General features: G+C 41.2%; 1 protein-coding gene across 1 annotated transcript in view; it reads left to right on the top strand.

Annotated features, from left to right (window-relative positions):
• CCDC81 (coiled-coil domain containing 81) overlaps nt 1–18,378 on the top strand; it is a 44,182-nt gene extending 25,804 nt beyond the window's left edge. The window contains exons 8-15 of the mRNA XM_045557177.1: nt 661–754; nt 1,187–1,333; nt 2,000–2,104; nt 4,361–4,533; nt 5,770–5,848; nt 6,078–6,298; nt 14,100–14,225; nt 16,655–18,378. Of these exons, the coding sequence (XP_045413133.1) occupies nt 661–754; nt 1,187–1,333; nt 2,000–2,104; nt 4,361–4,533; nt 5,770–5,848; nt 6,078–6,298; nt 14,100–14,225; nt 16,655–16,796 (1,087 nt within the window). The 3' untranslated portion in view covers nt 16,797–18,378. The remainder of the gene's footprint in view (nt 1–660; nt 755–1,186; nt 1,334–1,999; nt 2,105–4,360; nt 4,534–5,769; nt 5,849–6,077; nt 6,299–14,099; nt 14,226–16,654) is intronic.
• The last annotated feature ends 481 nt before the right edge of the window (nt 18,379–18,859 follow it).

The raw sequence follows: 18,859 nt of genomic DNA, 5'->3' as shown, positions 1-18,859 counted from the left end.
GCCACTCTTGAGCACAGGCATCTCCCGCCTCAAGGTCTTTGCACTCTTTTGCTCACCTGGAATGTCTTTTCCATCAGATATCTACATGATAGCGCCCTTATTTTCTCCAGGTATTAACTCAAATGTCACCTTCTTGGTGAGAACTTCTCTGGACATTCTATTTACAATTTAACAGTCCATTTCTCCAGCATTGCATGCATTTATCATCATGGAGTATACTATAGAGTTTACTTTTATCTTGTCATTGACTGTCTATCCCCATCAGAATGTTAATTCCATGAGGACAGGGATTTTGTGTGTGTGTGCGTGTGTGTTGTTTTTCACTGCATCTCCTGTGCCTAGGACAGAGCACATGGTAAGCACTCAATACATTCTCATGGAATGAATAAATTTCATCCCCATTTCACAGAATTGGTAGCTGACATTTTGCAAGATTACACAGTTCATCTTACATCAGTTAGCCTGTAAGAAACAAAGCTGGGGTTCAAACTCAGCTTTATCTGACACAAAGTACAGGTTCTTAACCTCTCTCTATGTAACTGTTCTGAAGTAAACCACTGAGATGTTTTTCTTTATCTTATTTATACTTGCCTCAAAGTTATCATTGTTCTACAGGTCAGACTGTCTTAAACATTAATGAAAGTTGCATTGTTTTTATAGCGTATCGTCTCCAGGTTGTCTGAAAAATGACAATGAAATGAAGCCCAGAACATCTCCAGCCCAGGCTTGCCAGGACCACAATAGGGCAGGACAGGTACAGTGTCGTCAAACAAACAAAGCCCGGTCAGAATCTCATTTGTCCTTGTTTCTCAAAGAGAGTTCTGGGAATCTCTCTTTCTTAATTATAAAATAATATATGGGCATGGCTCAAGTACTCAGAACCAAAAACTGGACCATGATAAATTTATCTACTAGTTAAAATCTACTAGTTAACAGAAATAGGGTGGGGAAATCCTTCTCTAATTTTCAGTTGCTATAAACACTTCTGATCCACTGAGAGTTCAGTAAATCCTTTAGATTATTTGTGGGGTCCACTCTGCAAATCTCATTTTGCTAATTGTCACTAATACATCCTTTTATAAAGTGTGTTTCTTGATACTCTAGTCTTTGGAGAGCTTGTGATGGGAAGGTGAAGGCAAAAAAGTAAAATGTAAAAATTTATTTGTCCTGAAATTTCGGATTGTAGGAATTGTGCTATGTATGTTTGCAACGAGCACAACGAAATTTCCCATTGTACTACAGTGAGGAGAGGAGGAGGAGAGAGATAGAAGATGAGCGACTCATAATGCAGTATCAGATGTTGAAAGACCAGGAGGCCCTCCTCAAACACCAGGTAGTCCAACCCTCGGTTAAAGGGTGTTTGATATAGGACAGTAGAACATGACTATAAAATGCCATTGAAAATGTTCCATCAAATGTCTGTCCTGTAACATAACTGATCATGTATTTACTGCTGGACTAAACCTTAGGTTGTGTCCAAGTTTTCACTTATAATTAATAACACTGGGATGAATATCCATGTGTTGAACGTTTGCACATATCAGGGATTTTTTTTTCCCCCATAAAGACTGAATTTTAAAGATGATTTCTGGATTTTTATTGCTTTATTTTTAATTTCTGATAAAATATAACTCTCGTCAAGGCTTTTACCCTTCAGATTCATGGCCTATCTCAATCAAATAAAGACAGAATGGTACCTTTACATTTCTCTATCCAGATTTGTGATTTCCAATACTACTAAGCCTTCCTGCATTTGCAATAAAATCTTCTATTTCTTTTTAATATCCCTGCAGTGGTGCTGTCTAAAGCCCAAGAACAGGAAATAAAAAACTTTCCCCAACCCACTTTTATAAATCTATGATGACATCAGAAAGTACCATTGCCTCCAAAAGGCAGGTTTCTACCTAGGTTGGATTATTTAAATGTAATAGAATTAAAAATTTTAAAGGATCTGTTACAACCTGTAGTTTAAAATTAAAAAAATTTTTCTTTGCAACAGATGAAAAGTCTGGCTACTAGAGAGCAGAATCAGAAAAATGCTGCCTATAATCTTGGAGTTGCTGAAGCTATGAGAAGCCATAAGAATGAGAAACCTGAATTTTATGTAAGAGTCTTTTAAAATTTTCTGTTGCTAACACCTGCCCCATCTGTGAGTATGTGAATCCACTGCCTGTATTGCAGGTTGTGCCATTTTTTAAGTGGCAGAGTTGAAAAGGGGGTGGTATAGTTTGAAGCTTTCTTCTAGGGCAGGGGTTGTCCAGTGTTGGCCTCCACACTGTTCACATTCACAATATAGTATGAGTTCCCATTAGTCATTGCAGCTCTTGCTAATTATAGTAATTCTAAACCAGGACCTGGGATGGGTAGTGGGGGGCAGTATACTGAAGTCCAGCCCCAGGATCTAAAGAGAGAACCAGCAGCATTGGCATCAGCTGGGAGCTTGCTGGAAGTGCAGACTTGAGGGCCCCACCCCAGACCCTCCCTAACGGGCAGCTACACTGGAATAGGATCCCCAGGTGATTTGTATGTGCTTTAAAGGTGGAGAAGCCCAGCTTCAGATGGTGGTGAGCCAGCTGTTGCATTGATTGATTTAATGGTTTCAATCATTGTGTGCCTATGTTTATTTCAGCCTCAATCTTTCTCTTTTCACACTACCATCTAGGTAGTCTGATACTCTGGACATAAATCTAATAAAATATATTTTTATTATTCATCACTAAACATTTATTTACTTATTTTATTGAACTCCTCTGTGCTGGGCACTGTGCTAGCAGCTAGGAGTACAAGGTCCCTCTTCTGAAGAGGTCTAGTGGGAGAGACAAAGAGACGAGAGTGTAGTATAACAAGCGCCATGATAAATCTTTGAAAAGTGCACTATGTGAGCAAAGAGGAGAGTGACTTAATCCAGACTGGAGACCTGGGAAAACTTCCTGGCATACAGGAGTTAGGTAAAGAAGCCAATGGAGGAAGAGCATTCCAGACAGCAGGCAGGGAGGGAGAGAGCATGCGGCTTTTGAGATTTAGGTATGATCTTTCCCCTCACACACAAGCTCCAGATTATATTTGCTTTGTATTTCCTCTTTGGTACATCTATACAGAGTTAAATGTAAAAAAACCAAAACAGAACTTTTGATTCCCTCCTCAACCTTAGTCTTAGTCTTCTGATGATGTTAACCGGTGGTATTAGTAAGTGGCGTCACCAGCCAGCCACTTGCATAAACCCCATATCTAGGCATGATCCCATATTCCTCTTTCTCTGTCCCCCACATCCAACCATCTGCAAGTCAAGTGGCTTTTACCTCTAGAATGTATCCAAAACCTGTTCACCTCTCTTCATCTTCAATGTTGCCATGCTAGCCCAAGCCACATCATAAGGCTCAACCTCTGCAGTTCCTCCCTTAGTAAACTCACTGCTTGCATTCTTGCTCTCCTGCAAACTATTCCCCACACAGTAGCCTAAGTGATTTTTCAAAGTTGTTAACCAAAATATACCTTCTCTCATTTAAAGCCTCTAATGGCCTCCCACTAAATTAAAATGAAATCTAAACTCCTCACCTGGACCTATCAGACCCTACATGCTCTGGCCCCCCTGCCTTCCTCTTGGAGCTCACCAACTTCTCTTAATACTGTCCCTTGCTCACTATGCCTCAGCCAAACACCTCCTCCCTGCTCACTGAATATGCCTAGCTTGTTTCCGTCTAGTGTCTTTGCACTTGCTGTTCCTTCTGTGTGGGACACAGGTCCCTCTGATAGTTACAGTGGAGGTGATTCATCATCTCCATGGAAAAACCTTCCCTAATAACCAACTAATTTAGCCCTGTTCCCACCTAGTCACTTGCTATGATAAGGGCTTCATAGCACTTATCACTACTGTAAATGATCTGATAGACTATTTACTTGTTCATTGTCTCCTGACCCAGAATGTAGGCTTGATGAGAGTGAGGATTTGTTCTTGGTCACTGCTGGATCACCATGTCTAGGATGGGCAGGGCCCCACAGTAGGTGTTGAGTTCTCTCTCTTTTCATCTCCTCTCTGTCCTTGCTCATGCTGTTGCACCCACCACTCAAGAGTTCCTTCTTCCTTCCATCTGGATGTTGTAAGTGCTAGCTCAGGACCTACTCCATGGAGTACTTTTTCATCTCTGTCTCAGAAATGAGGCTATGGTCAGTTCCGCTCAGCTTCATTGTTCAACACACTCATGTTACTCTGTAGGTGACCTCAACACTAGCTGGTCAACGTGTTGAGCTCTGGGCAGATATTAACAATTAAGAAATACTTTCTGATCGATTTTAGCCTTCTGAATTATTAACTTTCTGTTTGGTATTCAACCATAAATGAATTGCTTCTCTTTTATTCTAGAAATCCTTTCTATTTGATAAACGGCCACTCAGTCCTGAGCTTATTGCTCTTAAGCAAGAGGAATATTCCCAGAGTCTCCTGAAACAAATGGATAACAGACGAGAAAAGGAAATAAAGCAAAGACAGAACAGAGAGTTGATGGACCGCCTAGAACAAGTGCAACTCACGGAGGAGTGAGTCCAGCTAGACATGCTCTGAAAAATGGATTCGGAATTTTCATGTGAAGTTAATTTCCATGTAGGATTGAATCAGCACTGGTAGTTTTTATTAGCACCACTGTGACCAACTGAGCAAACTAACCCAGTTAGCAGCCAGTACTGCACCATAACTTTGTATCAGAAAAATGAAGCTGTCATCATTATAATTATCATTATAATAATGATTGCCAATCTGTAATTACTATAATGATAGAGTATTGTTTGTATTGTTTTGCAATCACACCAATACTAGTAGATGGAGGAAGGGATTTGTCTTGAGTAGGCACCATTCCCAGCTATTAGATGTTTAGGTGACCTCATGGCAAAGCTGAGGCTTTCTTATAAGTATGTAGGGGTGCCCCACGGAACTTGAGGGCAGGAATATACAGGGAACCCCTATATTCAAAGAGTCTGGGACCAGGGACTACGAAGCCATGTAGAGTGGCTTCCCTCTGCTTACATCCATAGCTCCTTAGTTGACATCGTCTTTATTCCAGCGCTAACTTAGAGAATGTTAGTCTCAATTCCAAGGTTTTAGGAGTGAATCTGCTTGGTCCTGATTGTGTTGCCTGAGGCCTGGGATAGGGTCAGGACCATGGAGTTCACATATGCCTAAGGGGGCCCACATTTCTGCTACTGAGGTCAGGAGAGCGATTGTGGAGGCTACTGTAGTGTGACCAGAGGCTCCTAAAAACAAGTAAGAAACTAGTTTCTATGGCCAAAAAAATATATTTTAATAAAATATATATGTTCTATTATACTCACTTGACAGATAAAATATGGGTTCTCTGGAGGTTGCATATAATAGAATCATAATTTATAACGGGATAGATCACTGAAAAAGAAATCTAACAAACAATCAGTTTATGGAATGAATGGTCACTTCCTGCTTTCTTATCCGGATTTTTAAAAGAACTGGTGGTGGTGGGGTGAGGTGGGTGGTGATGGTGGCGTCTGCCATTTTAGTAGCAGTGGATTTGGACAATATGGTCGGTCACTTGCTTATACCTGTGCTGTCTGTCCTGTGTTCAACACATTGTTCACTAGCCTTTGGATTTGAATTACTCTTTTCTTTCTTACAATGAAAGCTCTCAGAATGAAACAGGCTCCCCTTCCTATTAATACTTATTAAACATGTTTTGATGATGTTAAACTGTGTTACTGATGACTCTGTAAAACTATGCTCCCCCTTCTCCTGTTCTTAACTGCCAGACTTGCTGCACAAAGAGCCAAATATTTAAAAGATAAGATGGAAGAAACACAGTGTTACAAGAGGGCTTTGGATGCACAGGTAAAGAGATAATTGTTATTTTAAAAATTGTACAGTGCTTTGATAGCATTCTAAGAATATGGATGAATACTGACAAGTTATGAATACACGTATGTGTTTTGCACTTGGTGGTTTTTGAGCCCCTTGTTCCTTCCTGTAAGGTATTATTATTTTACTATATTATAGAGTTGTACATAAAGTTTATTCCCTGGGAGAATTATAATCTACATTATGTGTGTCCCTATTTCAGATAAGAAACAAACCCTCCCAGCTGCCCATGTTTGAGCCAGACTCCTCCGAGCCCATCTTTGGTAAGAGTGAGGGTGAGCTGATGGTAGACAAGCGAAAGCGAGAACAGAATTATATGAAACACCAGCTGGAGACAGCTGCTGGCCACAAGAGGAAAGCCATCCTGCACCAACTGGTGGAGCAGAGGCGGGATCTGCAGATGCTTAAGAGGACACAAAGAGAGTAAGGAGACCACCGATCTCCCTCCTCCTCTTCTCCTTCTCTGCTCACCTATCCCACCCTTTCTCTATCTCTCTGTCTTTCTCATACAATGGCAGAGAAGTGAGAGCGAGCTAACAATTGAGGAGTTACTTGTACAAGACATTGTTCTAAGCTCATTACATGCTTCCTCTCATTTTATTCTCACAATTTATCCTATGAAAAAAGTTACTAAATAAGTTTTTAAAAACCCGCCTTCATCCCATTTCCTCCTCTATTATCACGCCATATTTTTCCTTCCCTTCACAGTACAACTTCTTAAAAGAGTTGCCCATACCCGCACTATCCACTGGAGATATAACATGAACCACAAATGTGGTGTCATACTCAAGTAGACCCAGACCTGAAACTTGGGCCCTTTCTCAACTGTCACTACTCCCATCCTTCAAAGAATCTGCATATAATAAGTTTTACTCATGATTTCTGGTGAGGGACTTGGTAAAGATGGTGGGGTAGGCAGAGGAGGGAGGACTTTATACCATACCGATGCAAACACCTTTAAATCCGAATATCAGATGTTCAGTTTCTTAAAATGTACAGTTGATCACACCACCAATGGAGAATTTCTAAAGGTCCTGACTAACTCTCAGCCTTTCAGCATCTCCATGGTTCCTGTCTAGTCTTTCCATCTTCCATATCTTCTATTTTCACCTCCACCCCACATTGGCACAGAAAACTCCAGTTTCTTCTTTGTAGATGTTCAGTAATTCTCAGATCCTTAATTAGCCAAAATCACCAAGGTGCTCAGGAGTTCCAATAAGGCTTCTGTTCAAAGTAATCCACTCTTTCTAGAAGGTAGTTGTATTTATAAAAAGAAAAAAGTTATTTTATTAAAATTTTATAAATGCTCGGTAGGATAGTGTATAGATCTGTCATGTTCTATACCAAGTAGGCCCAGACGTGAAAGTATGGGTAGAATAGTAGGTTGAAGATGGAGGATATTGGGATAAGGGTGGGGTTTTATTGTTGGCAGAGAGAGATGAGAGTGGTTAAAAACATGATTTCTGGAGTCAAGTCAGAAGTGGGATAGTCTTGCATATTCTCAGGGCAATGTATACTTGTATGTCTATACTATTTGCTAAAGTAGTGAAACATCTGCATACTTCTCGATAATAAATACTGTTACCCCAAGGCCTACAGGTGTACCTCTGCTGCCCAGGCTGCCCTAGCTCCTCCCTGAGACCCCTGATCCCACCTCTCCATTATCTTTCACCTAAAGGATGAATTCCTGGGGCCTCCAAGGCCCCGGTCAGTGTCTTTTCTGATTGATTGGTATGGTTCTGCCGTTTTACTAGTTGTGTGATATTGGGCAGCTTAGATAGCTCTGAGGGCATTAGTTTCCTTAACAGTTATTAGGGATAATACTAGATCTACTTCCAGGTGGTTGAGAATTAAATGAATTAATCCTTGTAAATAGCTTAGCATAGTGCCTGGCTCAGAGTAAGTGCTCAGTTAAGGGTAGCTATTGCTATCATGATAACATTTTCCTAGTTGATAAGTTAGCATAATTATTCTCCATTATATCAGCTTAAATAGCTGGGAGTGTTTTTATTTGTGGCCCTCCCTAGGTCTGACTTCTCTACAGATAATGATTTACCCACTCTACTCATCTCAGGATATAAGTCCAAGTGACTCTAAACATTTTACCTAGTGTAGAAGGTGGTAAAAGATTTTTCAAGAGAAAGAAAAAGTTTGCCAAAAGGGAACAGTAGACTCTTAATCTATGTAGGGTAATGAAGTGGTGGTGTGGCTGTTATGGGTCAACACCCAGGCAAGTACAGCAGGGCGAAGAGGCAGAGCCCCACCTTCAGTCATGTACATAGGTAACTAGAAATGGCTGTGGCATGAGATTATGCCCATGACTTTGAATCTACCTCCTGTGCCATGCTTCTGAGACTCTGAAAATTTACTATAGTCTTCCCCTTAAGCATGATATTTGATTTTCAACAGATTCTATGGTTTTGAAATCACAAGATATACTGCTTGAAGATTAAAAGATTATAATCTAATAATCCTGAAAGGTTCTGTAGGCATTTTGATAGTGAGGAAGAGAGGCAGTTGCAGCCTATGAAGATTTCTGAAAGCATAAACATGCCTGAGGGAAGGCGCACCTTTCCTACTGATTTTTACTTTATTCTTTAAAAAATTATCCTTTTATTGAGGTATAATTGACATATAATAAATTGCAGGTGTTCAAGTTGATAAATTTTGACATATATATGCACCCACCCATGAAACTATTATCACAGTCAGGATAATGAACTTGAAAATGAACTCTTTGTAATTCCACTCTCCACCCCTCCCCTGTCCCCTGTCCTCAAGAAACCACTGATCCAGTTCCATCCAAATTGCTACAAAAGACATTATTTTATTCCTTTTTATGGCTGAGTAGTGCTCCATGGTATACATATACCACATTTTACTAATCCACTCATATATTGATGGGCACTTGGGTTGATTCCACATCTTTGAGATTGTGAATTGTGCAGCACTAAACGTTCTAGTGCGAGTGTCTTTTTTATAAAATAACTTCTTTTACTTTGGGTAAATGCCCAATAGTGGGATTGCTGGATCAAATAATAGGTCTACTGTTAGTTCTTTGAGGTATCTCCATGCTGCTTTCCATAGAGATTGCATTAGTTTGCAGTCCCACCCACAGTGTATAAGTGTTCCCTATTGTAATGAGTGGGGGGAGGGGCTGCAGCTCCCATTCAGCCTGCTTGCACAAGGCACTTGGTTGCCATGGAACCAGGAGCTAGGCTATCTCTCTCCTACTGCCACACTCCTATCCAATATGGTGGTTCTCCAGTGTTGTGGGGTGGACGTGCTCACAGATTTCCATTCCTCAGCATCCCACCACATTCTCCTATGGGGTATGTTCACTAGGGCTTCCTCGCCACCTAAATCCAGGTCTGAGACCTCTCCCCTGTGCCTCCCTGCACTGTTCTAGTGTACGGGGGGCATTGGGACTGGCCTGCCTATCTAAGCCACTAGCCTGCTATCCCACAGAATGCCAGTGGCAGGTTGATCCCAAATTGTGGTGGGCTCTGCTCTTTGTGGCGAGCTCAGCCTGGGGTGTGCACCTACTGTAAAGCAGCAGCTGTTCATGAGCTTCTTGATTCAAGCTACTCTCAGGGTTGCAATGGGTGGGGGAGGGGCCGCAGCTGCCATTTGGCCTCTTGAGGCACTCTCCTGTGGGGTGCCTCTTAGGGGTGCCTGAACTCCTGGGGCTTGCTGGTTCACCCACAATTCCTAATTAGCTGTCATGGCTGGGCTCGTGGAGGGTAGAAAAGGCTTAAATATACTTTGTGTCCCACTGTTTGCCAAAGGCACATAGGTTGGGGAGGAGAAACCCCCCTTACCCTTTTACTGGGCTGCGAGTGTCTCTGGTTTCCTCCCTTCTGCTGTCTTCTCCTCTCTATCCTCCTCTTTCTCAGCTTTGCAGGTTTTCTCTGTTGGGCCCCCAGTCATCTCTCTCATCTCTCTCTGTGATCCACACCTGAGCTGTGACTCTTCTGCGCTCTACACAGTCCAATATCCTACATTCCAGCTAGGATGGTGTGATAAGCGATGTCTCTAGTCAGCCATCTTGGCTGTACCTCTGAGTTGTTTTCTTATTGTTGAGTTTTGAAACTCTTTACATATTCGATGTACAAGTCCTTTATCTGATATATTTGTAAAGTCTAAACATGCCTGAGGAGAAGATGTCTTTCCCATTGATTTTTTTTTAAAAATATTATTCCCTTGGGAAAGCATTTGGCTTTTCTGTTTTATAGCAGTCGAACAGCTAGCTGTCACTTGTCCCATGGTGGCTCTGCCTTTCCTTGTATGCTGCCACAGATGGGTCTGGGACCCTTTGCATTTGTTGCTGAGATTTTTGCAGCTTCCTCCTCTGCTTTTAGCCATTAGCTTCTCTAGTTGATCTCCTAAACTTGAAATCAGGAAGGTTAAACTCTGTTACTTCCAAGCTGTATGACCTGGGCCAGATTACACATCAGGTTTCTGAGCCTTCATTTCCTCATATGAAAAATGTGGATAATTACACCAGTCCTACTTGTCTTTACTGTGAGAATTAAATGTGGTTATGTATGTGAGAGCATTTTTGGAAACTGTAAAACTCTGAACAGATATGAACTGTGATCTTTACTTAGTTGTCTCCTTTGTTAGAGCTCTGGTTGTGCATCCCCATTTCTGTACTGGGCAGATCTGTGTTTCCTGTTTTCATATTCTTTTTTTTTTTTTTTTTTTTTTGAGACAGAGTCTCACTCTGTTGCCCGGGCTAGAGTGCCGTGGTGTCAGCGTCAGCCTAGCTCACAGCAACCTCAAACTCCTGGGCTCAAGCGATCCTTCTGCCTCAGCCTCCTGTGAGTAGCTGGGACTACAATCATGCGCCACCATGCCTGGATAATTTTTCTATATGTTTTTAGTTGTCCAGATAATTTCTTTCTATTTTTTAGTAGAGATGGGGTCTCGCTCTTGCTTAGGCTGGTCTCGAACTCCTGAGCTCAAGCCATCCTCCCGCCTCGGTCTCCCAGAGTGCTAGGATTATAGGTGTGAGCCACCGCGCCTGGCCAGTTTTTATATTCTTTATTGGTTATTCCATCCTCCGACTTCCCTTATCTTTTTCAACTCTCTGTCCCTTCTCTGGTCCATCTCAAAATGGATCTGGGTCTTAGGTCCTGCTGTGGCAAATAGAAGGCTGCTTTCTTTTAGAGGGGATCATTTAGTCAGTGTGATCTGAACAGACCTGCTGAGCTATTATACTTGTTTTACTCTTTTTTTTTCTTTGAACCTTTATGCTTCTGTTTTTAAAAAACAATTCATGCTCATTGAATTAAGGTAATTGGTGGGGAGAGTTAAAAACAAAATAAATAATCTCCCCCATCAAGTAGCCAATGTTAAGGTTAATATGTAGCCTTCTATGTTTTTTCTTATTCTTTCTAAAACATTTTTTACATTTTTGTCCCATTTAAACAATGTATGCATATATATTTTTCCTTCCTCTTTTGTAAATGAAAATGAAATCCATGAGATCTTACATATTACTCTGCAAACTAACTTTTCCTTAACCTAATAATGTCTCATTTTTTATATCCAAGTCAGTACATAAATGCCAGATTTATTTTTCAATAGCAGCATCATAGCTATAATATGGAGGTACTAAATTGAACTTTTGCACTGTTGATGAGCATTCACTTTGTTTCCAGATATTTTGCTATTATAACAATTCTGTATTAAATAGTCTTAATATATATCTTTATACTTGTTCTTTTGTTTCCATCAGATTAATTCCTAAAGTTAGGATTGCTAGGTCAAGCATATGGCACACTTCAAATATTACCAGGTACTGACAGTTAAATTTCTAAAAAGGTATAGCACTTTGCTTCCCAGCAGTGCTGTGAGAATGCTGACTGCCAACCTGCCCTGTTCCCACCTCATTTTCTTACTTTTTGGGCATTTAAATTAAAATGACTTTTAAGCTATCCTTTAAAAAATAATAATGGCCAACAAGAATATGAAAAAATGCCTTAACATCATCACTAATCATTATGAAAATGCAAACCAAAATCACAGTGAGATACCATGTCACACCCATTAGGATGGCTACTATTAAAAAAATAACAGGTGTTGGTGAGAATGTAGAGAAGTAGAAATGCTTGTGCACTGTTGGTGGGAGTGTAAAATGGTGCAACTGCCATGGAAAACTATGGTCATTATTCAAAACATTTAAAATAGAACTACCATATTGTGTTAGTCCATTTTGCACTGCTATAAAGGAATACCTGAGACTGGGTGATTTATAAAGAAAAGAGGTTTGTACAGAATGTACAAGAAGCATTGTGCCAGCATCTGGTTCCGGTAAGAGATTCAGGGAGCTTCCAATCAAGGCAGAAGGCAAAGGGGAAGCAGGTGTGTCACATGGTGAGAGAGGGAGCAAGAGAGGAAGTAGGCGGTGCCAGGCTCATTTAAACAACCAGCTCCTGTGTGAACTAACAAAGTGAGAACTCACTATCGTGAGAAGGGCACCAAGCCATTCACAATGGATTTGCCCCCATGACCTGGGGCCCATATCCAACACTGGGGAGCAAAGTTCAACATGAGATTTGGAGGGGCAAAATATCCAAACCATACCACATATGATCCAGTAATTCCCCTTCTGAATATGAATCCAAAAATCCAAAAGATTGAAAGTAGGATATCAAAGAGATATCTGCACACTCATGTTCATAGCAGCACTATTTACAATAGCCAAGAAGTAGAAGCAACCTGAGTGTCCATCGACAGATGAATGGATCTCAGTGTGGGGGTGTGGACATGCTCACAGATCTCCATTCCTCAGCACCCTACCACACTCTCCCATGGTATGTATATACTGTACATGGAATTATTATTCAGTCTTAAAAAGGAAGAAAATTCTGACACATGCTATACATGGATGAATCTTGAGGACATTATGTTAAATGAAATATGCCAGTCACAAAAAGATAAATACTGTATGATTCCACTTATATGAAGTGTCTAGAGAAGTTAAATTCATAGAAGCAAAAAGTAGAATGGTAGTTGCCAGAGGCTGGAGGCGGGAGAAATGGGAAGTTGTTTAATGGGTGTAAGTTTACAAGGTAAAAGAGCTCTGGAGGTTGGTTGGACAACAATGTGAATATACTTAACACCAAATAACTGTACATTTAGACATGGTTAAGATTGGTAAATTTTGTTACATGTTTTTCTTTTATCACAATTAAAAAAAAACTCTGAAAAGAAAAAAAGCATATGAAAAAAATTAGATTTCATTCAATCATTGAGCTCCCATTATGTGATAGGTGTTGGCACTTTCTGTATATCATTTAATCTTTATAATAGCTATACAACAGCTGTTGAATCAATGCTTATTAGATGAAAAAGTGGCTATGCTGTTTTAGGAAAAAGTGAACCAGTACAGAGGACATTACTGATTTTTACTGGAGGATTCTGATACCCAGCGGCTATTGCTACCTGTAACACAAAGCCCTTCAGAGCAGGCTAAGTTAACAATCACATTTTTGATGCTTCTTCTGGACTTTAATGAGAACTGATGGTAAATGTTTCAGTTTGGCAAGAAATAAATAATTTGAACCAGGCTTAAGGTGATTCATAACAGTAAGTGACAGTGTGTTTGGAGATCAGTGATCAATGAAACACAACACGGAATACTGAGACATTGTACTTAAAGAGAAATAATATATTGCAGTCACTTCTCTGATGACATGGTCTTCACCAAACACTCCTACTTTTTTCCCTTGTCTCCTTCACAATGTTAGATAATCTTTTTCCCTTTTTCTTTTTTCTTGATTAGTCACTTTTTTTCCCTTTTCTGGACTTAATTTATATGCCTATCTATTTTGTCTTGTATAATGCTTGTAGCAACTTTTAGGTTGATTACTGACAGTTGAGAGGCTGGAATAAAAGGAAAGAAACATTCAGAATAGGAAATGCATTTGGGATTATTCTTCAGATGAGTTAAATTAGCCTCAAAGGAAATTAAGGGCTTTGAAGGCTGAAGTTGTTGATTGGAAAAAGGTTATAATCCTGCTAAATTAAACCAGGATTGAAGATGAAAGGTCCTAGAGCCATAAATTATTTGAGAGCTGGGAGTTTTACCATGCTTTTACAGTGAACAAAACCAGAAGTTTTCTGTTTAATGTAGCATAAAGGAACGGGGCTCCCAAGGTTGCTGCATGCCCTTCCAAGTATGATGAATGGAGTCAGACTGTCTTTTTCTCTTTAGGCACTTGGCAGACAGAGCTGCTGAGCTGGAGCGAGTGAACAGAATCAACCAAGGCTTACAGGAGGATTGGGAAAGGAGTGCTGCAATGAAGAAGCAGCGGGACATGGAGGAGAAGGATTTTGAGCGGTAACGGCCAAAGTTCTTTGTTTGCAAAGAAAATCCCCTGTGTTTCTTGTATACTTTCCTCAAATCCTGGGATGCAGATAGGTTTCAAATGCCAACTGCAGTTGATTAGTAGTGGCTGCCTAGAGAACTTTGTAGAGAAAGCAATTCTGTATTCAGTGGGAAATACTGCTGTGATTGATTAGAAATGCCTGTTGTATGCTACGTATTTACCAGCGCTGCCCTAATCTTTGCTTCTATTTAGGGTAGCTTTCTTTTCTTTATGTAGAGGGTGGGGATTCTCCTTGGAAATAATTATGTGGAAGTAGGGAGAGTGAGTTTCTGATCTGAACACTTCCAAGCCTTAAAGAATGGTCATTTGAGAGCAGGGTCAAGCGATTGTGGGTAAGATGGGCAACTGGAAAAGTGAGATCCCATTATGGAACCAATCAAGAACGTGTTTCTGAAACTTATTGTTATATCCCTGCCCCTTCTCCTCAGCTATGTGTTTATAATCTGGAGTCAGGGAATTTAGGTTTTAGTCCTGGCTTTGATAATTCACACTAACTTTGGAGAGGAATCTAATCTTTTTGTCTTATTTTTCTTATTTGTAAAATGGGAAAATAAACACCTACATGACCAAGCTAACATGGGAGTTTCAGGGATTAAATAAAGAGATGGGAAAGTATTACACTTTGCAAAAATTAAAATACTTTTCAAATATAAGGTGTGACTTCAAAGAATGTTAAAAGTTTGATGAATGAGGCAGGGTGCGTGGCTCACACCTGTAATCCTAGCACTCGCTTGAGGCCAGGAGTTTGAGACCAGCCTGAGCAAGAGCGAGACCCTGTCTCTATAAAAAATTAGAAAGTTTAGCTGGGAGTGGTGGCATGTTCCTTGTCCTAGCCATGGGGAAGGCTGAGGCAGAAGGATTGCTTGAGCCCAGGAGCTTGAGGTTGCAGTGAGCTATGATGACACCACTGCACTTTAGCCCAGATGACAGAGCAAGACCCTGTCTCAAAAAAAAAAAAAAATTTTTTTTTTCATGAATGAGACCAAGTCTATACAATCAAATTATTAAAATCTGAATATACCAAAATAATAGGTTAAATTGCCAATTATCAACTAATTTTTATTGTGGATAAAATTTGTTATAATGGACCTTGATTTGTAACTCTCCTTTTCCTTTTAGGTTTATACTTGTCTTTCTAATGGGTAGAATCCATATTTTGTCACAATGAAAGTATGAGGGATGACATGGGAAATAGGTTCCAAAGGAGAAGTGGGATTATTTGGCCTAAAGAAGAGGAAGAGAAAGGGGAATTGAGGATTTCAAGCCATTTTCTCAGTATTGTGGGAAAGCAAGTAAAAGGTAGTGAGATTAATGCGGGGGAGATTTTAGTTGGATTTAGGAAGTGTTGGTGGCCAATATGGTGACAAAGGATAGAGGAGACACAAGAAATAATCTTGAGTGGCAGGCTAACCAATCTGCTTCAGGGACGTGGTGGAGCCAGACCTATTGCCTGAGGACCTAGGCTAAGAGTGGGCGGGGACTCAAACAGGTAGCAGGTAGGAAGCAGGAATTACTTGGCAAAAAGCAAAAGCAAAAACAAGGTTCACATGTATGCGGTTAGCACATGATACTCTGTCCCATTACCAAGGCAAGCCAGGTAGGTCTTTCCCTGCTCACTTCCAAGGTTGTTTATTCTTTCTTTTTTTAAGACTGCTCTGGATACTTCTTTCTTCTTCTTCTTCCTCCTCCTCCTCCTCCTCCTTCAAAATTCGACCCATGTAGAAATTTTGATGGGGTAAGAGAGCACACCAGAGACTGTCTTGCATAACCAAGAAAAATTATCGAAGGGGAAAATCAGTCACTGCTGCTCCTTCATCTCTGCTTAGAGTCACTTTTGTCTTCCTCTTAGTCTCCGCTCCCTGTCCTGCCCTTAACTCTCCCGAGGCTTCTGGCCTCCTGGGACTTTTCATTGCACATCTCCTCTTAACTCCCTGCTGGTGTTAACTGTTCACCAGCAGTTTAATGGCCTGATTTCCCCCTCAAACGCTGTCTCGCGGGAGCCAAACGAAAAGACGTCGCCCACGCGGCAAAGCAGCCAACGCAGAGGCTTCGGAGCCACCGCTTGGGGCTGTGTGACCCTGGGCAAGTTCCGTGCTCTCTCTGGGCTCGGGTGCGTGTGGCTGGGGAGGCCGCAGGGCCAGACTGTTGTGAAGGCGCAAGTCCAGGCCTTTTACTTGGTGGAGAACGAAGAGACAGCGGAGGTTTGGAGGCAGGAGATGCCAGGACGGGGTGAGCTGCGGTAGGTGCGCGGCGAGCGGGCACCGCAGGTGGGTGTGAGCGCCTGGAGAGCAGGGACCTGGCGTTACTTTTCTTTTCGGAGCGGGGCCACTGGGGACTCCGGCAGGCCTGCAGGTGACAGTTGTCACTCTCCTCTCCTCAGGGCCTCAGACAAGCTGTTCCTCCTGGACCAGTGCGAGAAGTACCGGCGCTGCAGGCAGTGCCAGAGGCGCACCTCCAACGTGGGCCAGAGCCACCTGTGGCCCCAGAACAAGTTCCTGCGCGGCTCCCGGCTGCTTCTGTAAAACTCAGAGTTTGGATCTGCGTTGCCTGGGGAAATTTCTTTTTTTTTTTTTTTTTTTGTTAATCTGTTACATATTTTGGGTGATTATGAGACTGCTTATTTGTACCTCAGAGGAAAAAAGAAATCATTGTTCGGGTTTCGTGCTTTCAGTAGGTAGCTTTTTAACCCTCATCGAATTCAAGTCGGCAGGGCCCCCCTCTTGCCTTTCTCCCTCCCTCATTTACTCCCCCAGCTTGTCTCTGATGGCAGCGAAGGTGTCTGACTGGTCCTGAGGACTAGAACCTCCTGCCACAGGGGCTGGACACTGGACCAGCTTCATTCCGGCTGCTGGGGTGCTGCTGACCCGGCCCTGCTACACTCTCTAACTTTGTGTACAGAACTCCATCTTTTTTTCATCTATAATGAATAATGTCGTCATAAATGTTTTCTAAGCACCTGACTGTGCATAACAGTTCATAACAGCACATTTTACCCACCCCCTTCCCCAACCCTAGACTCGTCCAGAGGCCTGTACGTGTGGCCCTCACAGAGGCAGATGCGGCTATTTACCGCAGGAGGGTCAGAGCAACGCTTCCTTCATTTCCTAATTGACACACCTGGGACTTTCTTGGGCCCCAGGGGATATCGTTTGCTTGGTGACCTCCCGATCAACCATTCCACTGTCCAGCCATTTCTAACCCCCATCACATGAGCATTTTGGGAATAAGTGCGCATTGTGAAGGGAGTCTCCTTGGCTGGGTGGGTGCCATCTCCTCCCACTGCTTCACTTGCATCCATTCTTGAGCTGTTGAAGAGGACTTCCCTGTCACTTCTGGGTGTTCTCAACCAAAGACTTTCTTCATTTATCTTCACCCTTTACCTCCTCTCCCTGCCCTATCTGACCACTTCAGACAAAACAAAGTAGAGTGAAGCCTAGATTTCTGAAATTCAAAAGCTAGGAAGAAAGTCTTTTAGACTGTTTGCTTTCTGCCTGCCACACCTCTCCTTTAGAAGATGAGCAAGGGTACACGTGGGGAGACATTTGTGAATATGTAAGCATTTGTTTGCCCGACTGAAAATACAAAATAGGAATGTGTTGAGCCCTGAATAGTTATGGGGAAAATATTCACTTAAGCTGGTATTGGACAAATTTTGTTGCTAATGTGTTTTTCTATGGAAACGAGCATACCTGCTGATGATTGCAATCTTTGGAACCTCTTCTCCAACCTTTCTACATTTCTGCCTCCTTCCATTTCTTCAGAAAATTACTCCATGAATGGCCAATCTTCATCAAAAGCAATAGCCTTTCCCCAGGACTGTCTGACCTGCCTGAATCCATACCTACTGCACCCTTGGACTATTTCTCTTTCTCTAATGTATAATGCATTACTATAACAGTGTTGTATTACTATTTAAAAAATATAGACTTCCATGCTAAAGTAAAAAAGTTAAGCAATTTTGATATGTTCGAGTGAACAAATTTTGTCAGCTTTTTTTTTAACTGGAGGAACTGAACTTAAAATTTACTATCATGGGTAGCAGTACTGACTCTAAAAATACTTTTTAAATTATATATTGATAAATTATAGTTATATATTTTTGGTGTACAAAGTGATATGGTTTTTGAATACAATGTGGAATGATTAAATCAAGCTAATTAACATATCCAGCTCCTCAAATATTTAATATTTTTGTGATGAGAACATTTAAAATTAATTTTCTTAGCTATATTGAAATGTTAAATACTCAATTATTAACCATATTCACCACACTGTCAAATAGATCTCAAAAAAAAAAAAATCAAACCTATTCCTCCTGTTTAACTGAGGCTTTGTACTCTTTGACTATCATCTCCCCATTCCTTCCACCCCCAGCCTCTGGTAGCTATCATTCTCTCTGCGTCTATGAGTTCCATTGTTTTAGATTCCACACACAAGTGAAAATTAGTCTTTCTATGTTTGGCAAATTTCACTTAGCATAATGTTCTCCAATTCCATCCATGTGTCCTTTGTTCTACTTTTTACTTCTGTGAGATCAATTGTTTTTAGCTTCTCTATATAAGTGAGAACATACGTTGTTTAACTT

The sequence above is a fragment of the Lemur catta genome, chromosome 7, assembly GCF_020740605.2.
Source record: "Lemur catta isolate mLemCat1 chromosome 7, mLemCat1.pri, whole genome shotgun sequence".
NCBI lineage: Eukaryota > Metazoa > Chordata > Mammalia > Primates > Lemuridae > Lemur > Lemur catta.
The sequence above is the reverse complement of the archived record's forward strand: the minus strand, read 5'-3'. Positions and strand labels throughout refer to the sequence as shown.